Genomic DNA, 23,148 nt, shown 5'->3' with positions numbered 1-23,148 from the left:
TTGGAATCAGGACTTATTTCCGTATTCGTTGCCCTTCCAGGAGGAACATTTCCAGAGCGATAATGTGCTTCTAAGGAACAAGACCTTCATTTCACGTTCCAAATTCACATTCTTTGCTATTCTATAGAAGCATCTTTTGAAGAGCGATGACAGCCTAGGCACTTTGAGTGAGCCCAGCACCAAGCTAGGTCTTTCCACCGTCAAGCCGCAGAAATCCTCGCCTCTCCATCCTCTCCGATCTCCACGCCGTCGAATAGCCCCCCAGCACCACCAGTGTCCTCCTCTCGACCCCCAGAAACGTTGCCGCCATTATCGCCGTTGGGCACCTCCACCGCCCCCATTGCCAGCACCCCATACCGCTCCAGCAAGCTGACCACACCCCCCAAATGCTCCCGATGACTCTCTTTCCAGGCGCCAACCAATCCTGCCACATCGGCAGCCACAGCGGCATTACCGCCGAGTCCGGACGCGGAGAGCACGGCCCCGGCATTGGTGGCCACGGCATCGAGTGAGGTTTCGAAACGCGAGCCCAGGTCTCGAAGGGTGGACATTACCACCTTCGCTTCAGGGGAGAGTTTTTCGTAGACTCTCTCCATCGCTTCATCTGTTTCAGAGGCTTTCTGCTTTTTGGCACGCGTTGGCTTGGAATTCTTGCCAGCTTGCGGAGATTCGACTTGTGCTGTCTGAGTGAGCGAAGTGCTTTTCCGCTTCTTGCCTGGTCGTTTTGAGCCAGGTTTAGCGATTTCCTGCGCGCTGTTCGGCGATGATGGGATGGCTGGCGAGGTGGTCTGGTTCGGATTGATTGCTGCAGCCACCACTGAGTCCTCTTTCTTGTCAGGTTGCGGAAAAAGGTCCAGCTGGGCTTGGAGTCGCTTCATCTGCTCTTCCTGTTCGGTTTTATCCATGGGCCGGTGCTTCTTGCGTTTTGTCCTCGTAGTCTCTGTAGCCTTGGGCAAGGTCAGTGCCACCTCTTCGCTGCTAGATGGCCGATTGCCTGGTGTCTCTGTATCTCGTGTTGTGTTTCGCAATGGGGATGTGGTGTCATTGTCAACCTCTGATGCCGGTGATGCGTCCTCGTCGTTGTTTCCGTCCTCTACCACGGCATCGCCCTCGTCGTCAAGCTCACCGTCGACCATTGCATTCCCGTCATCTTCACCAACTTCCCTCTGTATCACTGCGCCATCGTCATTGTCAACCTCCAAGCCAGTCTCAGGCAGCGGCGGAGGCAACCCGCTGCCTCCTGTCTCGACGTGCTCTGGTAACCTCTTGCCCCCAATGGATCTATACGATCCCCGGCCGGGCAGTTTCTTCCCGCTCGTGGACAAGTGCTTAGGGAAATTCTCCTCGTGACTTGATGCATGCTCAGGTAGTCCCTTATCGCCAGTGGACGACTGGCCCGGCAGCCGCTTGCCGCCAGTGGTCGCACGTCCAGGTAGTCTCTTGCCGCCAGTGGTTGGACGTCTTGGCACTGTGTTGCCGCCTGCCGGCACATGTTGAGCGAGGCCGTTTGCGGAAGACATGTTGAAGGAGTCCCGGTCTCTGAGTGCCTTTGTGGTTGCCAGGCTGTTGATGTTCGAGTTTAGGTTACGCGCAGTAGCTAGTCGGACTTAAATGTCGCAACGAAGTGAGGTTTTCCAGTCAGCTCTGGCGAGCTCCAAAGTGAGCTTTCATGGGCTACACAGCGCAGGCAGACGCACGCGAGAGCTCACTTCGCCGTCGATCGTTCTGGGTCTCAGTGGTGGCAAGTTCCCTGCAATGGTCGAATGTTCATGACGCCAAGGGTCGTTTCGATGAACGAGACTGATTGAAGGCTTGGAAATGTGCCTCTACTTAGATGATCAATACCGCTGGAAGCAGATCCTTCTGGTCGGGTGGCATTGTTCGTCGTGCAGCAATGTCGACAGGGCTCCGCATCAAGCACGCCCCGTGCAAGTAGCGATGGTGACACATGGCAGTCCGATAACGTGGACGTCATAATGGTCGAGCTTCAGCGTTGCCTACACCAGTCTCTGCCATGACTGACTTGCCATTGACAGAGTGCTGTCTCCATACCGGCTCCGAGTATGCCCGCGCAGAAGATGCCCGCGCTATCTGACACTGATACGGCGCCCAAGGAGAACTCCCGCTCGTCTTCCGAGACATCCTCACGCACGGCAGCGAAGGTGCTGACATAAACCAGACCGCCAAGAAGTCCTTCCCACAGTATGATGGCGAATATGAACCAGACAGTGGGAATGAAAGGCCACAACGCTTGTGCTGTCAGAGCAAGGAGGTTGAGAACTTGAAGCCATGTTGGGATGTACAAGCTCCGAATTCGAATGAAGGGTAATGACGACCGCGAGATGAAGACGCCGAGCTGGTAGATCGTGCCATATGTGGGATAGAACTCTCGATACTCTTTGAATGGCGATTCGTCCAGTCGAAACAGAAGTGTGGGCGCCACGCCTTGGTTGATGGTGTATTCTGCTAGATAGACCAGGAAAAGTGGCAGCATGTACGGGATCACCAGGCTCTGAGCACGAATCAACTTGGACCTGAGATCGGCAAGTCCTTTCGATAGCCAATTCGCGCGGTGACCATATGCTGGCGAAGAAGGCCGGACACCTGGCGGATCCAGCCGACCCGTTTGTGACGTGTCGACATCTGCATCCTCCTCTTCGGCTGCTACGCGCTGGTATTGAGATTCCTTGCGGTGTGTGACCTTGAGCGGGCCTAGGGGTAAGAGCAGGAAGTAGGATCCCAGCATGGCAAAGCCCAAGACGCAGCTGGACAGCAATGTCGCGTGGACGCTGAAGCCCAGGGTCGTGGTTGCCAAAGTGTACGCTCCTGCTCCCACCAGACCTGCTGCTCCCGTGCCCGAGCTCCAGCTTGCCAGACTGAAGGGCCCATAGAAGTGCGTCAAGGCGAGGAAGTTGACTTCCCCCGCGCCTGAACTGATATTGGCCAGCACGATGCCAGCAATCTTGCTACTGATGCTGCCAGCGTCTGTCGTGCTGGGCGACAGCGCGACAGCCAGCATGCCACATGTTGCAAGGCCTACGAAGACGATGATGCGGAGGTGGTATGGGACGAGATGAATGAAGTAGGGCGTTACGATCTTGGTCGCGAGGCCTGGTATGATACAGCTGAGCAGCACGGTGGCTTTGGGGATGGACGGGCCGACGAGGTCGAGCGCGGCGGTTAGGATGATGACATAGAAGATGTTGTTGATCAGGCCTGTGCAGCATTAGCTCTCCGGTATCCCCCATACCGTTGCCGCATGCACATGTGGACTCACCGAACAACCAGAAGGCGATGCACACGCGCGCCGAAGCACCCTCGAACTTTGCCGCCAGACGGGCTTTGGTCAACTGCCACGACGAACTCGGCGCGCCAGGCATCGGGAGCATGTTCGCGCTGCAAAAGCCGCCGTCGACAACGTGCACACCGACAGGAGCGTCGACGGGCGGGTGCGTGAGATGTCCTACTCTCGACAGAAGCCGGCTGCAGCAGCAAACGCGATGAGGTCAGCTGGCGCGAGTGTTCACATGCAATTCTGGGCCAATCCACGATGCCGCCAGCTTCCCGCCCGTCGGCACATTCGCAGGGAGCAAGGGTGCAGCGAGCGAGCGTTTGCCCAGGAACGCCGATCATGGGCGGCCATGGCTGCTCTCCTGCGCTGCGCGCATCCACAACCCACTTCCCCGTCCGCTGTCTCTTTTCCCTGACGACTCGACGACTACTTGCAGCTGCCTCGCGACCGCCCTCTACACACACCACCCCTTCTACGCAACATCCCTTCGACCATGTGGCCGTGTTGAGGTATGCCCCGGACGTGTTGCGGGCACAGCATGCCCTCTTCGCACCATCGCAGTGTAGTCCTCACAAGCCACGCGAGCATACGACGGCGTCAACAACGTGTCGCTTGACACGCTCCCAAGACAAAGAGGCCGACAGGAAAAGGACAGCATGGAACGCACATCGTATGGCCGTCCGGGCGAGCGCCTACCAGGACAACATCCGCCGACGACGTCGTCTTCGAGTCACCCATCGCCGTACATGCCGTCGACCGCTCAACCTCCAATGCAAATCCCATACTCCGACCCTTTTCACGCGAATAGGGATCCGTTCATGCCTGGTGGAGACCGACGAGGCAGTGCAGGACTGTCGTCAAGAGCATGGCAGTTGACGCAAGGTACGTGATACAATGTTCTCAACACAACGCCGGAAGAAGCATGGGCATATGACAGCTGGCCGGCGGAGACGATGCGCAAGCAACTCGCATGTACCAGCTCTGGTACGGTGCTGTCATCAAGTATACTTGCACTCTGCCCGAAACCCTCGATCGCCTCGTGATGCGGTCAGCAGAACCACGGCGAGGCTACACATTCCCGACAGCTCCCTGCTGTGATGATGCCACATCGGTGTGGCCATGACCAAGAGCTGCAGCGAACACCGTTTGGGGAGCAGGGGCACGCGCACCATGCTTTGCCCTAGCGCCGGCAACAGCTCTGCTGCTGGGACAGCTCGCCAGAAGAACTGGGCTGCATGCATCATCACCGCAGAGCTCTCTCAACACCAGCTGCCTGTGCGATGGCAGCCCCCGGGCGACGCGTCTATCGGGCATCAGAAACGTGGAGAGCGGTCTGCCGTTGTGTTTCACACGCACAATACGTTTTCAGGACCGGCTGCATGTTTCGTGGGTGACAACAGAAAACCAAGGCCTGTGTCTGTGTCTCTAGCAGGGTTTCGGGCCACAAGCGAGGAACCAGCCCCACTCATGCAGCTAGCGAACTCAAACAGAGCTATGAGCTCAGACGATCTCGACTCGGCTAACTCTGCGCGTTTTGCGCTTTCCAGGTAATACTTCGCAACAGCACTCACCGCTCGATCACGCACCTCCGCCGCCCCCTCCACCGAGCCAGTCGGCGCACCCCGCCCCTCTGAGTGCCATGCCGATGCCACCGCCCTACGATCAATCGCGAAGACGGTCATTGGGCAATGCGGGGAGCCCGCAGTATGGAGGTGAGCAGAAGCTGTCGTATCTGTCGCAAAACTACGAACTCAGTACTGATCATGCCATATCAGCGCCGCTGGAATCGTTACCACCGCCTCCATCATACCCAACCCGAGCGATGCCACCACCTTCCTCGCCGCAAAACGCCCCTTCGTCTCATCTAACTTCTGCGCCTCGAGGGCCTCCAACTGCGTCACCATTCACTGGTATTCGCGACCTATCGAGCTCACATCATCGCCCTGGAATGTCTATATCGGCCATTCTAGGTGGTAGCGACGAGCACAAGCCGCCCGGTTCGCCCCATGGCTCTGCAAATGGCCCATCTTCGACCCCTCGGCCAATGCAACCCCCATCGCCAGGAAGGGCCAGGTCGTCGAGCATGCGCGAAAGTGGCGATCGCGGAATGAGGCGACACAGCCCGCTGAGAACATTTGGAGAACCTGCACGCATGGGATCAGAGCCACGAAGAGACGGTATTTTTGGCTCTCCACAATTCCGACGCGAGCCGGCGCATGGGTTTAGGGCCTTTCCTCCTCATGCGCAGGAGCCTACACAACATTTAAATGGACATGGCGCGCCTGCAAGGCCGAGCAGTCAGCCAGCTGAAGCGGATCGTTTACGTGGGTTGGAGGAGGCAGCACATCGTGAAAGCATGCTTGGAGGCAGGGCCACGAGTTTTCGACCTCTGGGCGATCCACAGCCCCCTGCACGCAGCGAGCCACCATTTCGGCCGGAGCGACAACCTTACCACAATGGTGTGACCTCGCATCCACAGGAGCGATCAATATTCAACAGCCCGCAAACAGAGCGCGACAGAGGCGCACCTGCTCCACCACGGTATACGCCGTCCGCAGGAGGACCTTTTGGAGGTCCGCCAAGGGAAGACGCAGCTCCCTTGTTTCGACCAGCATATCCGCCTACATCGCACCCAATAGTGGAGCCTTTGAGGGAATCCATTGAAGGGCGGGCGCAAGAGATGCGACGGCAATTTTCACGGCCATCACCACCTCCAGGAGACTTCCAGGGATATGACAGACCACGGAACGGATTCACGGAACGACCCATGACACTTGAAGAGCATCAGAGAATGGAGGCTTTACAACGGGAGCAGCACCGCAAGGAAAGCGAGGGCTCTCTTCGCAAAGGCATTCTCAATATTAGTCCAGAGTTGGATCGGAGAGGACGTAACTCGCCACTCCCGCAAGCTGTCCAGGGCGCACAGCCTAGACACGTGGGTCCCGGCGGTGACAATCCGGGGATTAAGATGGAGTTTGGCCGCATGTTCTCCGGGCTGGGATCTGGTGTCGGCAGTACACCTCACCCCGGACACCCTGCCAATGGAGCCAGCACACCCACACGCATGAGTCCCGCCGCTCGAATGTTGGAAGGGGGCGATCTCAGGCGGAGTGCAGAAGTGGATGTTCACAAGGGCCGAGGCAAGGCCGGTTCTAGGTTGGGTCGTCGCAACAATGGTCGAAGATCGAGAGACGAACTCGAAGAAGCTGAAGGCAGGAACACGCCCGACGCTCAGCGCGGAAACAAAAAGCCGAAGACCGCCGCTCAGAATCATCACCACCATCATCACGTTCACCCACACCACCATCATTACCATCATCACGAAAACGCGGAGGCTAGTAATGGTTCCCATGCTGTCCGGCATCCATCAAACCCACTTCCGCACGTGAATCCGATGGCTAACCAAGCGCATCATCACCACCACCACCACGCACATCCCGTAGGCCACCATCACCACCACCCACCTAAAGCGATGCCGATGCCGCGGAAACCAACATTGACTGTTGACAACAAAAAAGTGCTTGACGAGGCTGCGACCAAGCCACGCAAGCATCTTGGATCGCATCTGTACACGACCGAGCTATCTACTCCGCCTGCCGCGGATACTCCAGCCGATGCCAAGATTAAATACAGTAGCAAGATGAAGCCAATACCGGTGTTCACGGGTCACGAAAATTCCACTTATACTGTTCGTGTTCCACGGTACTATCTGAATTCCGTGGAAGGCGAGTCGAACGGTAATCATAGTCTGGAAGAAATCTGCAAACGGCGGCAACTCTGGGGGACCGAGATCTACACGGACGATTCGGACGTTGTTGCAGCAGTGGTGCACTCCGGCTGGCTGAAAGGTGATTGGGGTGAACTCAATGACGATATACGAGAGCTTTTCGATGAGACCTCAGGACAGACCAACGTAGACGGAATGCCTTTGTCACTGGTGGAACGACCTCCCAAACCGGTCAAGGTCCCAGATGGTCACGATGCTCATATCACTGTACTCATTCTTCCTCCGCTCGACTCGTATGCTGCCACGACTCAACATCATTTGGCATCACGAGAGTGGAAGAAGAAGCACGATGGTATGTCATATATGATACACAGCATAGAATTTGTGGACGAAGGGCCAGCAAATCGCTTCGTAGATCGCAGCGGGGCTGCGAGGAAGAAGAGAATCGCCATGGAAGAGGCTGCACGGAGGGAAGCTGCTGCTGGCCTTCTACTATTTGCCAGTGGCGGGTCAGGTACCGTGCGAGTCGGCGCATAGGATTCGCATGGAGCGATGCGATAAGTGAAGAGTGGCATTGTCTAGACAGGAAGAGGAGTTGCCAACGCCTCTGCAGCAGCCGTGAAGATGCGCGCACGCAAACTTAGCACTCTCCCTCGCGGATGTGGCAGTGCTCACGCGCAACTGTGACGAATTGGTCCAAGGAGAATACTGCTCAGGACGCTTTCATGCAGCGGATCAAAGTACAAGCTCCGCTGCTTACGGGACGAAAGACAGTTCAGTGGACAGCATAGAGTGAAAAGGGACGAGAAGCTCCGCAAGAGAGGAATGACGGCCAACGACTGATGCCGTGGCATTCCTCCATGACCAGCATGACGGCAAGCATGTGTTGTAGAAGATATATTATTATGATAATGAAGATCGGATTGTACAGACTGCTGGTCGTCACTTAGCTGCTCACCTGTCTGCGTCTTGTCAATGACTAATCCCGCCTATCCGCTCTCCAGATACCCTCTCTTTTCCAAACCAACCTTTCATGTTTAGTCACATCCACCAGTATAAAAGATGGAAGCGTGCAGATGTTCAACGAGAGCACTGGAATTGGTCGTCCGAGACCTTGCTGGGATTCATTTGCGTCGCCAGCGGGCACAGCTATACTTTAAACGATGTCGGTCCCTCAGCACGCGGACTTCTTTGCGCCAACATGAGACAACAAAGATAAGCACGACCGAGAAGGGCTTCATACCATTCGAGACGGCAGGGACGTCGAAGGAAATCGAAGCGCAGGACGCTGGGAAGATAGAGCTGGCGGCCGAGAAAGAGCAAGGCGGAGAAGTGGTCATAGAGTCCGCGCTCACTGAGGCTCAAGAGGAAGATTTGGGGAGACCTGCCATCCTACAAGGCGAAGGTGGCGTCATGGCAGTACCGGCGGTTGCAGAGAAAGAAGTTGGAAATGCACAGGAGACCACTGGGCCGACACCTGAGTGGGTTAAGCCAGTGGAACAGAAACAATCTGCTCGCGAGCAGAATGTAAAGCCCCGCAAGAACGGAAAGAGTGAGAAACCGATTTCGGAAGCTAGAAAGGCTCGCAAAGAGAGGAGACTGGCAGAGGGCAAGCTCGATCAAAGCAAAGCGTCACTGCCGTTGAAAAGCAAGGCGGAACAAATTGCGATAACCTCATCTCAGCAAGCAGCACAAGACGAGGAGCACCACGAAGAGGAAAACGAGACTGATCAAGTTCAATCCGTCCTCGCCAAACTCGACAGCGACCTAGAAGGTCCCTCCATCATCGAAGCCCAACAATCGCGCGCTGAAAAATTGGCCGCCAAATCGGCCGATAAGAAACGCAGGTCCCAACAACGCGCAGCACAGAAGTTAGAAAGCGCACGTCGTGCAGTATCCGACGGCGAAGCATCCAAAAAGAAAAAGCTCGAAATCTGGCAACGCGATAAATCTGCCCTCCAAAAGAAATTCGGCGAGAAAGCGTGGGCTCCGCGTAAACGTCTCTCTCCAGATTCTCTCGATGGGATTCGCGCATTACATGCCAGCGATCCTGGAACATACACCACGGAAATGCTCTCCCAACATTTCGAAGTCACGCCGGAAGCGATCCGGAGGATTCTTAAAAGCAAATGGAAACCGACTCCGGAAGAGGTTGAAGAGAGGAGGGAGAGATGGGAGAAGAGAGGCGTGAAGAAGTGGAGGGAGATGAGTGAGGTGCATGGGATGAAGCCGCCGAAGAAATGGAGAGTGTTGCATGGCGTGCCTAACCCGAAATTGGAGGGGAGAAAGAAGTGGGAAGATCCTAATAGTGAGAAGAAGGCGAAGGTCATTAATGAGAAGACGGGAAAGAAGGAGAGGTGGAGGAATTTGGGAAAGACGAGGGACGAGGCGGGAAACGTGAGTTTAGCAGACAGGCTGTAGGATCTTGTCGCAGATCTGAGAGCAGAAGCCAAAGAGCGATTTTGATCGCCAAGCCGTGAACAAGGCTTTCTTCAACCATCACGACCTATCTAAACATCATTCCCACTACTCGGCAAGCCCTCAGTCCCCCTCCCAAGGTCCTCTCCAAACCTCTCCCCCTTGACAAACAACGGCTTACAATCCTGCAACACAAAAATCATCCTCGCCCACTCCGTCTTACTCGGATTCCTCCAAGCATGCATCGTAGCCCTCTGCACCATAACATCCCCCCTCTTCATAACCTGCACCTCTCCCGAATCCAACACACTCTCAATCGTCCCCTCAATCACAATCCCATAATCCACCGACTGCGTCCTATGCATCATACACTCATAATGCGGAGCGAAATCTACATAGCGCAGAACTGTTCCGCCACCGGATACGAGGCCGAGTTTTCCTGAAGAGATTTTCTCTTGGTGGACGGTTACGTCGGCGTCGTTGTTGAGGTCTGCGGGGAATTGGGTGGTGAAGCCTACTGACATGGCGAGTTTGTCATCTTCGAATTTGGCCCAGTTTACGGGGTTGCTGGCGTGGATGATGGCTTTGCCGGTGGTCTGGTCGTGGCCTGTGAGGTAGGTTGTTGGACCTGGAAGATCGGTGGCGAGCTGGTTTGGGGTGGGTTTGCGGTCGTCTGCCATTGTGGGTGTTGATCGTGGGTTGTTGATGTGATGGCTTGAGATCTTTTGAGGCACTTCGAGCTTGTGTATTGCTTTCGGCTTCTCGTGGGAAGGGTTGGCAAGTTTACAATCTTTGGAACTTCTGTGCGAGCACTTGAGTTCTTGACGCGGGTTCGGGATTTGGGGAGCCTTTGAAGCATTGGGGATCAACCGGGAAATGGCTGTTAGGGTGGGGTAGCTCGCTCTTGGGCCGGGAAGGCGGTCGCTCCCCGAATGGCGATCATTGGTGTAACAGCCTAGGTAGGCAGGCTATGTTTCTTGTGCTGACACCATAATGGCCTCTTTGGCTCTAGGCCGCCCAGAGCAGATATCCTGCATAACTTCGGGAATTGACGCTGTTCGCGTCAATCAAGAGGGGTGTGATAGAAAGTCTGATTCTGGGACTTATTGTAGTTTATCTGCTGTATGTGTTTACATTTACGTTTCAATATGGCATTGGCACTGGCGCCAGGTGTCCGTCTTTATCATATTTTGCTTCTGGGTAGACAATTAGCATGAGACCTACCTTTAGCCAGGAGCCACTTACTGAAGAAGGTATAATTCAAAGTGATCGTATCGATATTCCTCATTGTAGGATCTTTGAGGAAGTCTGGATCAATGTAGAAGAAGACCGGCATATCCACGGTCTCTCCCTTGTTCAGACGTTGTTCTTCAAAGCAGAAGCATTGAATCTTGCTAAAGTATGGCGCGACCTGCGCAGGTGTCACACTGTATGTGGCAACTCCAATGATATCCTCATCCTTGCTATTATTGGTGGCTGTGTAGAATGCCAAAGCTGTCTCTCCAGGCAGCACTCTAACTTCCCTCTGCTGGGGTGTGAACTTCCAGGGCAAGATGTCGGATGTCGATCCTGCAAAGGTGATGCGCAGTCGTCGAGAGGATGTGACTGGCGTCAATCTGGATGCCACATCATCGTCGTCGGTGAGTGGCCCCGAATGCGCCGAGGACTTGATCGGCTGTCCTCCCCATCCAGTCTGCTGGCATATCGTCTTGTATAACGGCACGCTGCCGTAGCTGAGCGCGACAGTCCCGAGAATGATCGATAGCGTGTAGTAGAGGGTGTTCGCGTTCTTCTTTTCGAAAGGCTTGCGCATCTGCTCCATGCTAGGAACAGCGCCAGGCCGTGTCGACTGCGCAGACTTCTGGGAGGTCTGTATGCTTCGAGTCGTCTGCGCATTCCATTGCGGTCGTCTGGCAGATCTTGTGCATGACGAGCACAGCCATTGCCCTCGTCGCGTCGCTAGGTCCAGCAAGCTCCTGTATCGTGGAGGCGCCATTGTGTGATGGTGTTGTGTCTCGCTCTGTCAAAAGTTCAAGTCCAGTCGATGATGATGCGCGGGAGTCCGCACTGTCCACTTCTCGGTTCCGCTTTCCTATAGAGGCCTAAACCTTAGTGGTTGCTACTACGTAATCTCGCGACACCTTAGTATTTACTTAGTTTATTCACTATAATAGCAATCACTATTGTCGCTGTCGCATTGTCGTATTAAACAACCTATTTAGCTATCTATTATACGTCTAAATAATAGCGCTTAAGATCTTTATTACTTTACTATTTACTATAACCTCTACTATAAGCTTTCTACTATAGCGCGTTTAATACTATTTTAGCGATACTATTCTATAATTAGTCTATAGCTCGTACTATATACTCGTTATATATATCTAGCTATTTTCTAATATAAATTATTATACTAATAATCTTTTTATAGATATAAATATCTAGTATAATTACTACTACTATTACTAATACGAGCTATCTATAAGAGCTTAGAATTAACTAAGTTTTATAAAATAGAAGATAATACTACTACTAAACTATATATTTAAATCTATCTAGTAGTATACTTATAGTATACTTATTAATTTTTTAGATCTATTACTATCGATAAAGTTCTTCTTACTCTCTACTACTCTAAAACTATAAACTCTTCCGACTTCTAGTTCTATCTATCTAAGAAATAGTAAAGCTAGCTATATAAAGCTATAGTAAAGAATAAGTAGTAAAAGAAAATAGCTAGAAATAACTTTAATAAGTAGTTAGTAGCTAGTAGGATTATAGAGACTAATAAAGGAATAGTAGTACTAAATCTATACTATTAGTACTTATATAAGAAGTATAATATAATATATATAGTATTAAATAAGAATAATAAGACTATCTATATATATTATAAGCGCTATAGTAAAGATAGCTATAAAGCTAGAAGTACTAAGACTAAGAATATAGAAAGTAATAAGAATAGTAGTACTAATAATATCTAGTAGTAACTCGCTATACTAGAGAGTATATTAGCTAAGCTTTAAAAGAAAGTTACTATACTAGAAGCTAATAACGCTATATTAAATAAGAGAGTTACTAGATATAGTAAATAGATTAAAATATATAGTTAGTTAGTTAGTTCTTATACGCCGGTCTACCTCTTTTAACTAGAGTAAGCAGCACGCTCTATAGATATCGGTCGAGGGAAAAGCCTTCGAAAAACCCTCGTATATCCCTTTATTTGCAGCCTACGTAGCCGCTGCCTTCGCTTCTGTTCTCCTTCGGACAATACTAGATATCTAGTAAGTCCTCCTCTTACTAGGCCCTATCCTTCCCCTTCTCTCTCCTCTTATCCTCCTATACCTCTTCTCTTATAAGTAAGAATTAGTCTAGGACCCCTTCTTAGATAAGCTACTTTACTATTATATATAACCCTCTCTTTATATTAGCTAGATCCTTCTAGTTTGTAGATCCCTCTACCTAAAAGAGCAGGTGTCTTCTCTCGTTCTATTTTAGGCAGAATATATATATATGTTTTAGTATCTTATATCCCTGCCTATAGTCGTAGTCTAGTATAAATCCTAGGACTCTCCTTTTAGTAAAGTATTGCCTTATCCTAATATGCTCTGTCCTTAAAAGTATAACTATTATACTCTCTAGTCTAGTAAGTCCTTTATATAGAGTTAGTCTAATAGTAGAGGAGGTAGTAGTTTTCTATACTAGTAGTTGTTCCTCTCCTACTCTTGCCCTTCTCTCTTTCTTATTCCTTTCCTACTTTCTATCCTACTAGTGTTTAGCCTACTATACCTTATAGCCTAGGTATACCTATATCGTTGTTTCTTAGCCTTATACTATCTAGAGGATTTCCTCCTATCTAGTTTAGGTTAGTAGTATAGGTTGCCTAGTTCTCTTTCCTACTTATACTTGCCTTTTAATCTCCCTATACCTGTCTTTAATATACTAGTATATAGGTTAGGTGTCTTGCTTTTTAGATACTTACCTAGCTAGGTCCTAGGTATATAAATAGAGAGGAGCGATATTTGCTTCTCTCTCTAGGACAGCTATTATAACTAATTTATAGGCTCCTATAATATTCCTTAGAGCCTCCCTCTAGATCTTCTTAATAGGTTTAGTAAGGGTCCTATAGTAGCCTTATATACCCTCTAGGTTAGACTAGACTTAGTAGCTAAAAGTAATAGCTAGTCTTACTACTGCTATATAGAGGTACCTTACTTTTTAGAAGGATACTCCCTATATAGACTTATATAGTCTCTAAAGTAATTGTATTTAGTAGGCTCCCTTTTCTGCTACTTATTTAATATATAGGCTCTATTTAAGTTTAGTATCTACCTATACTCCTAGGAGTCTAAGTAATAGTAGTAGTTCTCTATTAAATCCCTAGATTTAGACTATAGCCTTAAGGTTATGCTTCCTACTCCTAGTAAAGTAGATTAGCTAGTATTTCTATAGGGCAAATTCTACTCTATATCTCCTTACCTATTCTTTATATTTCTAGTAGGCTTTCTTAAGTTGCCTATAGTTATCCTCTATTAATATACTATATATAAGGATATTAGAGTTATCTACAAACCTTATTACTAAAGTAGTCCCTTTATATAGTATTAGGAGTAGGGTAGAGGCAAAGAAGAGGAAGAGGATTAGGGATAGGGTAGAACCTTAGGGAATTCCTATATTTTAGGGCCTTAGTTAGTCTATAAAATCTCTAAGCCTTAGGCAGGTAGTCCTATCTTAGAGGAATAATTAGATAAAGCTAATAGTATAGTCTAGGAAGCCTTTTATTCTAATATTATAAAGTAGCTTCTAGTAGGAAACCTTATTAAATGCCTCTAAGATATTAAGGCAGAGTATAGATACTATAGCCCCTAGCTTAGTTTCCTAGATAGTTTTTACTTACTTAGTAATAAGGTCTAGTGCTAAGGTAGTAGACCTACTAGGCCTAGTACCTATTTGTTCTTCTAGGAGGAGCTTCCTTTCTTTAGTCTCCTTAGATATCCTCTTAGTAACTATAGCTTCTAGGACCTTTACTATTATATTAAGTAGGGCAATAGGTCTGTATACTCCTAGCTTTAAGTAGTCTAGCTTCTATAGTTTCCTAAGTACTACTATTATAGAGTGCTTAAAGGCTTTAGAGTAGTATACTATCCTTAGGTATATAGTAAAGAGTTTAGCTAGAATTAGGGAAAGTTGTTCCCTATACTCTTTAAGTAAGAGGTTTAGTATTTAGTTAGGTCCTAGAGCTTTGTTGCTAGGTAGTTTCCTAAGGACTCCTTCTACCTCCTTTAGTTAAACCTTAACCTTTATCTAGAATTAGGGTAGTAGTTAGGTATATTAGATATTACTTAAGTCTACCTCTCTTAGGTCTAGGAAAAAGTGTCTTGCTAGGATTATAGCTTTCCTCTTATTAGTGTCTCTATTATACTCTATATCTTCTAGGCTTAGGAAGTATAGTAGTTAGTACTCTTAGTTAGCTCTCTCTCTAGCCTATTTAGCTATTTTCTAGATTTTCTTAGAGTCCTCTATAACTTCTTTTATTAGTCTCCTCTAAGCTAGGTTCTACTCTCTCCTTATAGCCTTGCTTCTTATATATAATACCTCTAGGTATAGCTTATAGCTCTATTCTGTCTTATAGTTCCTCTATTCTCTTCTCCTTCTCCTTACTAGCTTTATAGCCTCCTTATATTCCTAGGTCTATACTATCTTTATATAGCTTAATAGTCTAGCTATTAGAACTGTCTCCTCTATAATCCTCTAGATAGAAGATTATATTCTATAGGCTAGTATATCTAGGTATTCCTTCGTATTAAGTAGAAGTTAGTTAAGTTAGTTAGTATCTTAGGCTAGGAGGTTATAGATTCTGTCCTAGTTAATAGCTTTCTACTACTTTCTCTAGCTTCTTCCTCTTAGCCTTTAAAGGTTAATATAGAAGGTTGTTCTAAGAGGGATATAGTTAGAGCTATATATCTTTTCTAGGAGGGCTTTATATTCTTAGATTAGGTTTTAGAGGGAGAGGCTAACAAAGACTAGGTCTAGTATTTAGTAGCTAGCTATATATCTTTCCTATATAATTGTCTCTAGCTCTAGGGCTAGCTATAGTTAGGCCTCTATAATTGTTTTAATAAGCTTATCTGCTATAGTATATTAGGTTTAGGTTATATTTCCCCTCTATTTTAGGTAGTAGAGGTTAAAGTCTCCTACTACTATATAGCTTACTTTTATGTCCCCTAGGGTTTGTAATAGTACTTCTTAGAGTATAGAGATAGTCCCTTCTTATCTATAGCTTATTAGCTCTAAGGGGTTATAGTAGTTATAGATAGAGATAGTTTATATAGGTATCTAGACTTAGATAGTTACTAAGTTACCTATATTATAGAAGAGTAGTTTCTAGTTATTAGTTCTAACTTTGTCTAATATAAGTATTACTACCCTTAGGTTCTACTAGGGTAGGAGGATTATAGAGTATCCTTTCTTAGCCTTAGTCCTACTATTTATAGTATTAAGCTATAGTTCTTATAGTACTATTACTATAGCCTTATCTATAGCTTAGCTATCTAGTAGCAGGGTTTAAGTAGTATTTAACCTATTAATATTATATTAGTAGATTGTTAGGGTTTAGCTACTTATAGGATTCTTAGGATTCTTAGGAGAGGAGCTTAATTAGGTTAATATCTATGTCTTCCTAGGGGGTGCTTATAACTCCTTAGGTGTCCTTATTCTCCTATATAGGCGGGAAGTAGAGCTTACTTACTTACCTCCTACTAGCTATTGCTACTACTATAGTACCTAGGGGCCTGCCTTTATATCTAATATCCCTCTATAGAGGCTTAGCTAGTAGGGCTTTCCTCTTAAGGATTAGAGGTTCTATAGTACTATCTCCTTATATTAGGCCTAAGGCTACTTCCTATTACTTTTTAAACTACTCTAAGAATGCTCTTACTTTAGCCTTTATAGTAGCTTTATAGCTATATTAGAGGGAGTATACCTTATAGTCTCCCTTATAGTTATAGTATTTAGTTTTCTTCTCTTTATAGCTATCTGTCCTATACTTCTCTATATAGTTTCTATATATTTGTTCTATAGCTTTATAGTAGGTAGTAATATACCTAAAGCTATTATACTTAAGGTATTATATAATCCTCTGCTATAGGTAGTATAGTTCGACTATATACTATATTAACCTAATTATAATACCTCTCCTATATATTTCCCTTATAGTCTGTCTATCCTATACTGCTATTACTACTAATAAGAAGTTAGTCTCTTCCCTTGCCCTCTAGTTCTTAAGCTAAAAGGCCTTCCTAATTTTAAGCCCTTCTAGGAACTAGGTAAGGTTGTCTTAGTCGAGCTAGACCTAGCTATTTGTATCTTCTAGCTTCTAGGATGTCTTAATGCTATATATAATTACCTAGGTACTTAGTATCTCTACCTAGGCCTCTAGGTATATAGCTTTAAGCTAGGATTAGTCCTTCTCTAGCCTACTTTTCTCTCCTTCTCTATAGAGGATAACTTTAAGGTCTCTACTTAGGAGTTTTTATATAGCTTTAAACTACTATACTCCTAGTTTCCTTCTAAGCTCTTTATAGCTTATCTTCTTTACTATTTCCCTTTCTTCTTAGTTTCCTATCCTTACTAAGATAGTTATAGATACCTAAGGCTAGGGCCTTAGTATTATATATTTAAATTAGGCTGTCTAGGCCTATATTTTAGGAGTAGTAGCAGCGGGTGTTAGGCGGCTCTAGAGGGTTTTCTAGATAGCTTAGAGAGTCTAGGACTCTTCCTAGCGGAGGGCGAGGTAGAGGAGGGCCTATTAGGCCTATTAGAGGAGGAGGAGAGTTAGAGAGGGAGAAAGGGTTGTCTAGATATCGAGGTAACTCTAGATCTGTTCTATAAGTATTTTTAGGTTCTTTTAGATTATTTGTTTTAGAGTATTAGTATTAGTAGTTGTTTTCTAGCCTTATTAGCTAGAGAGAGGTAGTTACGGGCTAATTTAGGCCGCCTAGGAGTTGGAGTCGCAACCTCCTCCTCCTAGGCTCCCTCCTCTACTCGCAGCGTCGCGGTGTCGGTCGGGGGGTATTGTTGCGTATTAGGAGGCCTCGAGGCCTCCCGTCGTCGTCGTCGTCGCCTACTAGGGCGCGTTTATGTTTTAACCTATATAATTAAAATATATAATTAGTAGTTAGAGTAGCTATATAGTAAAGCTAATAGTAAAGCTAAAGATATTTATACTTTATAGAAGAAAGTATAGCCTAATAGTAAGTATAAGGTACCTATAGATTAATAGCGAGTTACTATTTAAATAGTAATACTATAACTATAAGTCGTTTAATCTAATACTCTAGTTTATATCTCTAGAACTATTCTCTTAGCTTTAAATACTATTAAATATAGCTTCTAGCCTTCTTACTAAACTCTAGTATACCTTAAAATAATAGTTCTACCTATAAGTATACTACGCTATAGTATTAAGCTATACTAGTTCTTCTTTATAGAACTCCTAGTAGATATATATATATATACTACTTCTATTCTTTAATACTTAGCTAGTTAATTAGCTCTATTCTTAAGCTCTTAATTAGCTATATTAGATTATTATTTATTAGCCTTCTTTTACTAGTTAGGCTACTTATTAGCTACTTTATTTAGCTCTTAATTAACGCTTTTCTTAGCGTTCTAATTAGCTATATTATTAGTCTCTATATTAGATTACTATATAGTAGGTACTACTAACGCTATAGTAGGTACTATAGTAGGTACTATTATTATATTACTAGTTAAATTAACTATCTTAAGTAGGTTATTATAGTTCGAAACTATCTTTATAAAGAAAAGCTTCTTAATTTTAATAAACGTATTAGTTTTAATAGATAGAATAATAGTACTATATCGACTTATAGGCTCGCTAGTAACTATACTTATACGCTCTTTACGCTTCTTAATTAATCGATTATCTTACTTAATAGTTTAGACGAGAATTCTAAAAATATAACTAGGTTTATTAGCTTAATCTTTAAAGATATATATTACCTTTTTTATCTCCTTATTTTAGTAGATATATAGATTAATCTCGAATAGAATAGAAGTATTCTTATTAAAGTTCTTAATAAATATAATATTATAGAACTCCTTTAGTTCTTATAGTAAATAGTAATAGAGATACTAGAGTTTAATATAGTCTATTAAATTATATTCTTATAGATACTTATCGGATAGATATAATATAGTAGAAGTAGAGATAATAAGTAGGAACTAACTAAGTTAATTATATTAGTTAGTTATAAGTTATATCTTACTTCTAAGATAAGTATTAGCTAAGTTATATAATCTAATATTATATAACCTAAGTTATCTAATTCTAATTCCTAAAGTATCTCTTAGAATATCTAACTAGACTATATTTTCTAATACTTCTACTTAAGCTAGATAGTCTTCTATCTATATTCCTATATTTAAATCTATCTATTATAACTATAAGAACAGGTATATAGATAGAGAGACGAGTAGTCGTACGAGGTATCTAAGAGAGGCGCAGAAGCGCGAGAGACTAAATACTAGAAACAAGGGCGCTAAGCGCTAAGAAGTAAATAGATGCCTTAGGTATTAAGTAAACGGGTTACGTTTCGTAATAGTACTCCTTCTCTAGAAGAAGGAGCTCCTACGATATTTAGAATAGTATACGGCGTAGTCGCAACGTACGTCTATCTATAGTTTATAATAGTAAACGTATTAGTATCTATAGAGACGATGCTGCCGAAGCGCGTAGTAACTAAGCTAAGGTTATTATACGTACTACCGAGCCTAACCTATATCGTACGTATAGTAGTAACCTTCGCGGTGTCGCGTAGAGGCTCTTAAAGCAGTATAGACCTATAAAGCGGTTTACTAGGCTGCCTTAATATTATTACTAGAGACTTATCGTATTAATTTATAGTACTCGGCTCGTTAGAGGGACTATATTAGATTATTAGTACCGCTAGGCTAGTTTCTATCGGACTATTAAGTAATATAGGTAGTTATAGTTTATTAGAATACCTATTATAAAAGGCCGATACTAACTTCTTACTACTAAGGAGGATCTAACTCTATTTTATCTAAGACGACGTACTATCTATCTATAGTACCTTATAGTTAAGCGTACGCTAATAGACTTTCGCGTCGAGCACTTCTTAAACTTCCTATTCCTCTAAACTATCGCTATTACGTTCGACGATAACTAGGTATACGAGTAGAGCCTACTATCCTACTATTCCTCTATAGGTAGGCTATAATAGGCTTATATAAAACATATTATATATCCTTATTCCTTACGTAAGTTTAAGCTTATATACCTAGTGCCCGATCTTCTTAACTATCTTAAATAGGCTAAGCTACTTCGAGTTAAGCTTCTTGCTTAGTCGTTTAGTCTTAATATATCGCGTATCGAGCTAGACTTTATCGCCTAGGCGATACTAAGAGGATAGCGATCGGTGCGCGTTCGAGTATTCGGTCGTTCGCTACTAAAAGAACTAATAAGTAGCTCGAAGTTCTTCTAGAACTGCTTAGAGGAAGTCGTTAATCGTAGTAAGAGTATTAGCGAACTCGTTAGTATTATTAAGCTAAGGTACTTATTATATAGTAACCTATAGACGGAGAGCTGCTACTATAGTTATATTTAGATACCTACTAGTATTAGTAAAGAAAGAAGTTATACCTATACTTACGTTTACGTAGTTATTTAATACGAACTTAGCGTTAGGTAACTAGTCGACCTAGTCGTCCTACTAGTAGTTAATATATACGCGAAGGTACTACTCGAGTATCTAGTTAGTACGCTTAGATTAGCTATTAGTCTTAGAATAGAAAGTAGTAGAGATATTCTATATAATACTAAGCCGTATATAGAGGTAGCGGAAGAACGCGCTAACCTACTATATACTACGGTCCGAAATAATAACCTTAGGCACTCTATATAGTAAAAATACGTAGCGATAGAATAGCTAAGCGGAATAGTCGCTATCTAAGCTATTAGTTAGGATAAAATAGACCTATTTTAAGAGTATATCGGTTACTATTATAATATACTAATAGGTAACCTTATCGATACGGCTTTTAGACCTTAGTAATTCTACGATAAAATCTACTAAAACTTGCTTTTAAATGTCTAGAGGCGTACGTATCGTAGATAGTATTCCTTAGTAGAGAAGTCTCGAAGAGTTACTACGTTTATAGGTATAATAACTTCTAAGGAAGGTAGCTATATCTCTTGCTATAGTCGGCTAATAGTAATACTATCTCTATAGGAGTTTAAAGGTATAGTAGATGCCTTAATAACCGGCCGTAGGACTATCGTAATATAGTTTAACTATATATATTCTTAGATTCTTATAGTCGGGGATATATAGGTTGCTACCTATATATAATTTCCTATCTTAGATCGTATATTCTAATACTATAATCTTCTATTATTTAATCTATTAGTTAGGGGCGCTAGAGTTTAGGTTACTTTAGAGTTAATTAAGGTGTTTCTTAATAGCGTTCGAATCGTAAGCTTCCTATAAGAGATTAGACGTAGTAGTCGTTTCTCCTCCGTCTAGAGATAGTATAGTAATTCCTATATCTTCCGTTCCTACTACTAAGTAGTCGTCGTCCTTAGCGACTAGGTAATTATCGTCGTCGTTCTCTTCGACTACTAGACTATCTACGAGCGGAGTTTCTAGAGGTAGGCTATTACCTAGTATAGGTTCGTTAACTTCGTCGGTCTCTACTTAGACCTACGCTCGTATACGAGTAGCAAGATCTTTATAGTCGTTATAGTTCTAGGCAATTATAATAGCGAACGCTATAACTATATCTTTATTTTCTTCTACTTTCTTAATAATATCGAGATTGCCTAGCTTAAGTATAGTCTAGAACTAGTATTATAGCCTAGAGTCGTTAACGCCCTCTAGTAAATCCTAAGAACGCCGCGTTAAACTATTAGGCTTCTCGCCTTATTTCCCGAGTCGATACGTAATCTTAAAGTTAAACTATAAAAGGAATTTAGCCTATCGCGCTTGTCGGCAGTTTAGCTACTTCGTAGTTATAAACTATTCTAGATTCTTATAATCTAAGAGTACTTTAATATAGTCGATACCTATTAATTCCGGCTACTATTCTTTAAACGTCTTAATTACTACTAAGAGCTCCTTATCGTAGATATCGTAATTATACTCTTCCGGAGTTATCTTCTTAGAGAAGTAAGCGACTAGTCGAAGAATACCGTTAGAGTAGAGTTGCGACAATATACCTATAGTAATATAATCGGAGGCGTCTATTTCGACCTAAGTTAGAAGGCCTAGGATAAAATACGATAGAATTAGTATAGAGGCGAACTTAGCCTTTAGTCTATTAAACGTAGTAGCGTAGGTATCTGTCTATATCTATAACGCTTCTTTCCTAGTTAACTCTATAAGGCATTTAATAGTACCTATAAAGTTATAGATAAATCTCTAGTAGAAGCCTATAAATCCTAGGAATACTAGGATATCTTTAGCGTTCTTTAGTTATTCCTAGTTTAGAATAGCTTCTACTTTAGCTAGGTCTATCTCGATCCTCTCGGCCGTAATAATTAACTCGAGGAACTTAACGCGATATACGTAGAATTCGTATTTATTAATATCGATAGGCAGACCTATATTACTTAGAGCCTAAAGTACCTTAGATATATATTACTTATATAATTCCTCGTCCTTAGAGTAGATAAGGATATTATCGAGATATACGACGACAAATTCGTCTAGGAACTTCCTTAAGATACTATTTAGGTATCGCTAGAAAGTACTAGAGCCGTTATATAGGCCGAATAGTAGGACCTTATACTAGTATAGACTATATCGTATAATAAATACTATTATCTATTTATCTCCTTTCTTTATATAGATATTATTAAATACTATAATAATATCGAGCTTAGTAAACTAACGCGCCTTTACTAATCGGTCTAGTATCTCGTAGATTAATAGTATCGAGTATCTATTCTTAATCGTTAGAGCGTTAAGAGCTCTATAGTTAACGTATACTCTTAGTCCTCTACCTAGCTTACGGACGATTAGTAGAGGCGACGAGGTACTAGATAATAATTCTTTAATTATTCCTTTAGCTAGCTCGTTATTAATATATTTCTTCGTAACTATAAGCTGTTCTAGGCTTATCGCTTAAGCCTTCTTATATAGCGGGTTAGAACTCTCTTATAATTAAATAGCGTAGTTAGAAGGTCTATATTCTAGTATCTTAAAGTCTACTTTATAGCAGAAGACGTATACGAACTAGTAATACGTAGGTAATAGCTTGTCCTTCGGATTAGTTTTGCTACTATTGTTTATAAATTTCTCTATATCGTCGAGGTTTATAGTTCTTAACTCCTCTAGTAGTACTACTATTATTGCTAAGAGGTATTCTTCCCTCTCTCGAAACTCGTATAGCTATATTACGAAGATATCTTCGTTAGTAGGTATACGCTTTGCTATCTTAAGAAAGGCCTACGCGCTAACTCGCTTAATATTACTTATAGATATACTAGAGACGTTAGGCGGGTCGTATAGCTTCCTATCTTTAATAAGGAGTTTATAGACTATACCTCCTTAGTTATAGTTAAGATAATAGTTTAACGAGTTAAAGGCTATTATATCCTCGCCGAACTTTAGTTCCGGGTTATAATTACGGAACTATATTATGCCTAGGACTATATTATAGGTTC

General features: G+C 44.2%; 6 protein-coding genes across 6 annotated transcripts; 2 read left to right on the top strand and 4 right to left on the bottom strand.

The window, feature by feature from the left end:
* Positions 1 to 200: 200 nt before the first annotated feature.
* On the bottom strand, positions 201 to 1,520 carry RHO25_000568 (uncharacterized protein; the record flags this gene model as incomplete). Its single annotated transcript, XM_023593180.2, has 1 exon — positions 201 to 1,520. The coding sequence occupies one exon, from the start codon at positions 1,518 to 1,520 to the stop codon at positions 201 to 203; it is 1,320 nt and encodes a 439-aa protein (XP_023458540.1).
* A 467-nt stretch (positions 1,521 to 1,987) lies between these two features.
* On the bottom strand, positions 1,988 to 3,389 carry RHO25_000567 (uncharacterized protein; the record flags this gene model as incomplete). Its single annotated transcript, XM_023593179.2, has 2 exons — positions 1,988 to 3,216; positions 3,278 to 3,389. 2 exons carry the CDS (start codon positions 3,387 to 3,389, stop codon positions 1,988 to 1,990), a joined length of 1,341 nt encoding a protein of 446 aa, XP_023458539.1.
* A 559-nt stretch (positions 3,390 to 3,948) lies between these two features.
* On the top strand, positions 3,949 to 7,556 carry RHO25_000566 (uncharacterized protein; the record flags this gene model as incomplete). The annotated part of the gene is made up of 3 exons (XM_023593178.2): positions 3,949 to 4,174; positions 4,840 to 5,004; positions 5,068 to 7,556. The coding sequence occupies 3 exons, from the start codon at positions 3,949 to 3,951 to the stop codon at positions 7,554 to 7,556; spliced, it is 2,880 nt and encodes a 959-aa protein (XP_023458538.1).
* A 525-nt stretch (positions 7,557 to 8,081) lies between these two features.
* On the top strand, positions 8,082 to 9,440 carry RHO25_000565 (uncharacterized protein; the record flags this gene model as incomplete). Its single annotated transcript, XM_023593177.2, has 1 exon — positions 8,082 to 9,440. The coding sequence occupies one exon, from the start codon at positions 8,082 to 8,084 to the stop codon at positions 9,438 to 9,440; it is 1,359 nt and encodes a 452-aa protein (XP_023458537.1).
* Positions 9,441 to 9,529: 89 nt separating this feature from the next.
* RHO25_000564 (uncharacterized protein) lies at positions 9,530 to 10,117 on the bottom strand (the record flags this gene model as incomplete). The annotated part of the gene is made up of 1 exon (XM_023593176.2): positions 9,530 to 10,117. One exon carries the CDS (start codon positions 10,115 to 10,117, stop codon positions 9,530 to 9,532), a length of 588 nt encoding a protein of 195 aa, XP_023458536.1.
* A 463-nt stretch (positions 10,118 to 10,580) lies between these two features.
* On the bottom strand, positions 10,581 to 11,259 carry RHO25_000563 (uncharacterized protein; the record flags this gene model as incomplete). The annotated part of the gene is made up of 2 exons (XM_023593175.2): positions 10,581 to 10,633; positions 10,683 to 11,259. The coding sequence occupies 2 exons, from the start codon at positions 11,257 to 11,259 to the stop codon at positions 10,581 to 10,583; spliced, it is 630 nt and encodes a 209-aa protein (XP_023459868.2).
* Between the last annotated feature and the right edge of the window lie 11,889 nt (positions 11,260 to 23,148).

The sequence above is a fragment of the Cercospora beticola genome, chromosome 1 (genome assembly GCF_033473495.1).
Source record: "Cercospora beticola chromosome 1, complete sequence".
NCBI classification, from domain to species: Eukaryota; Fungi; Ascomycota; class Dothideomycetes; order Mycosphaerellales; family Mycosphaerellaceae; genus Cercospora; species Cercospora beticola.
The sequence above is the reverse complement of the archived record's forward strand: the minus strand, read 5'-3'. Positions and strand labels throughout refer to the sequence as shown.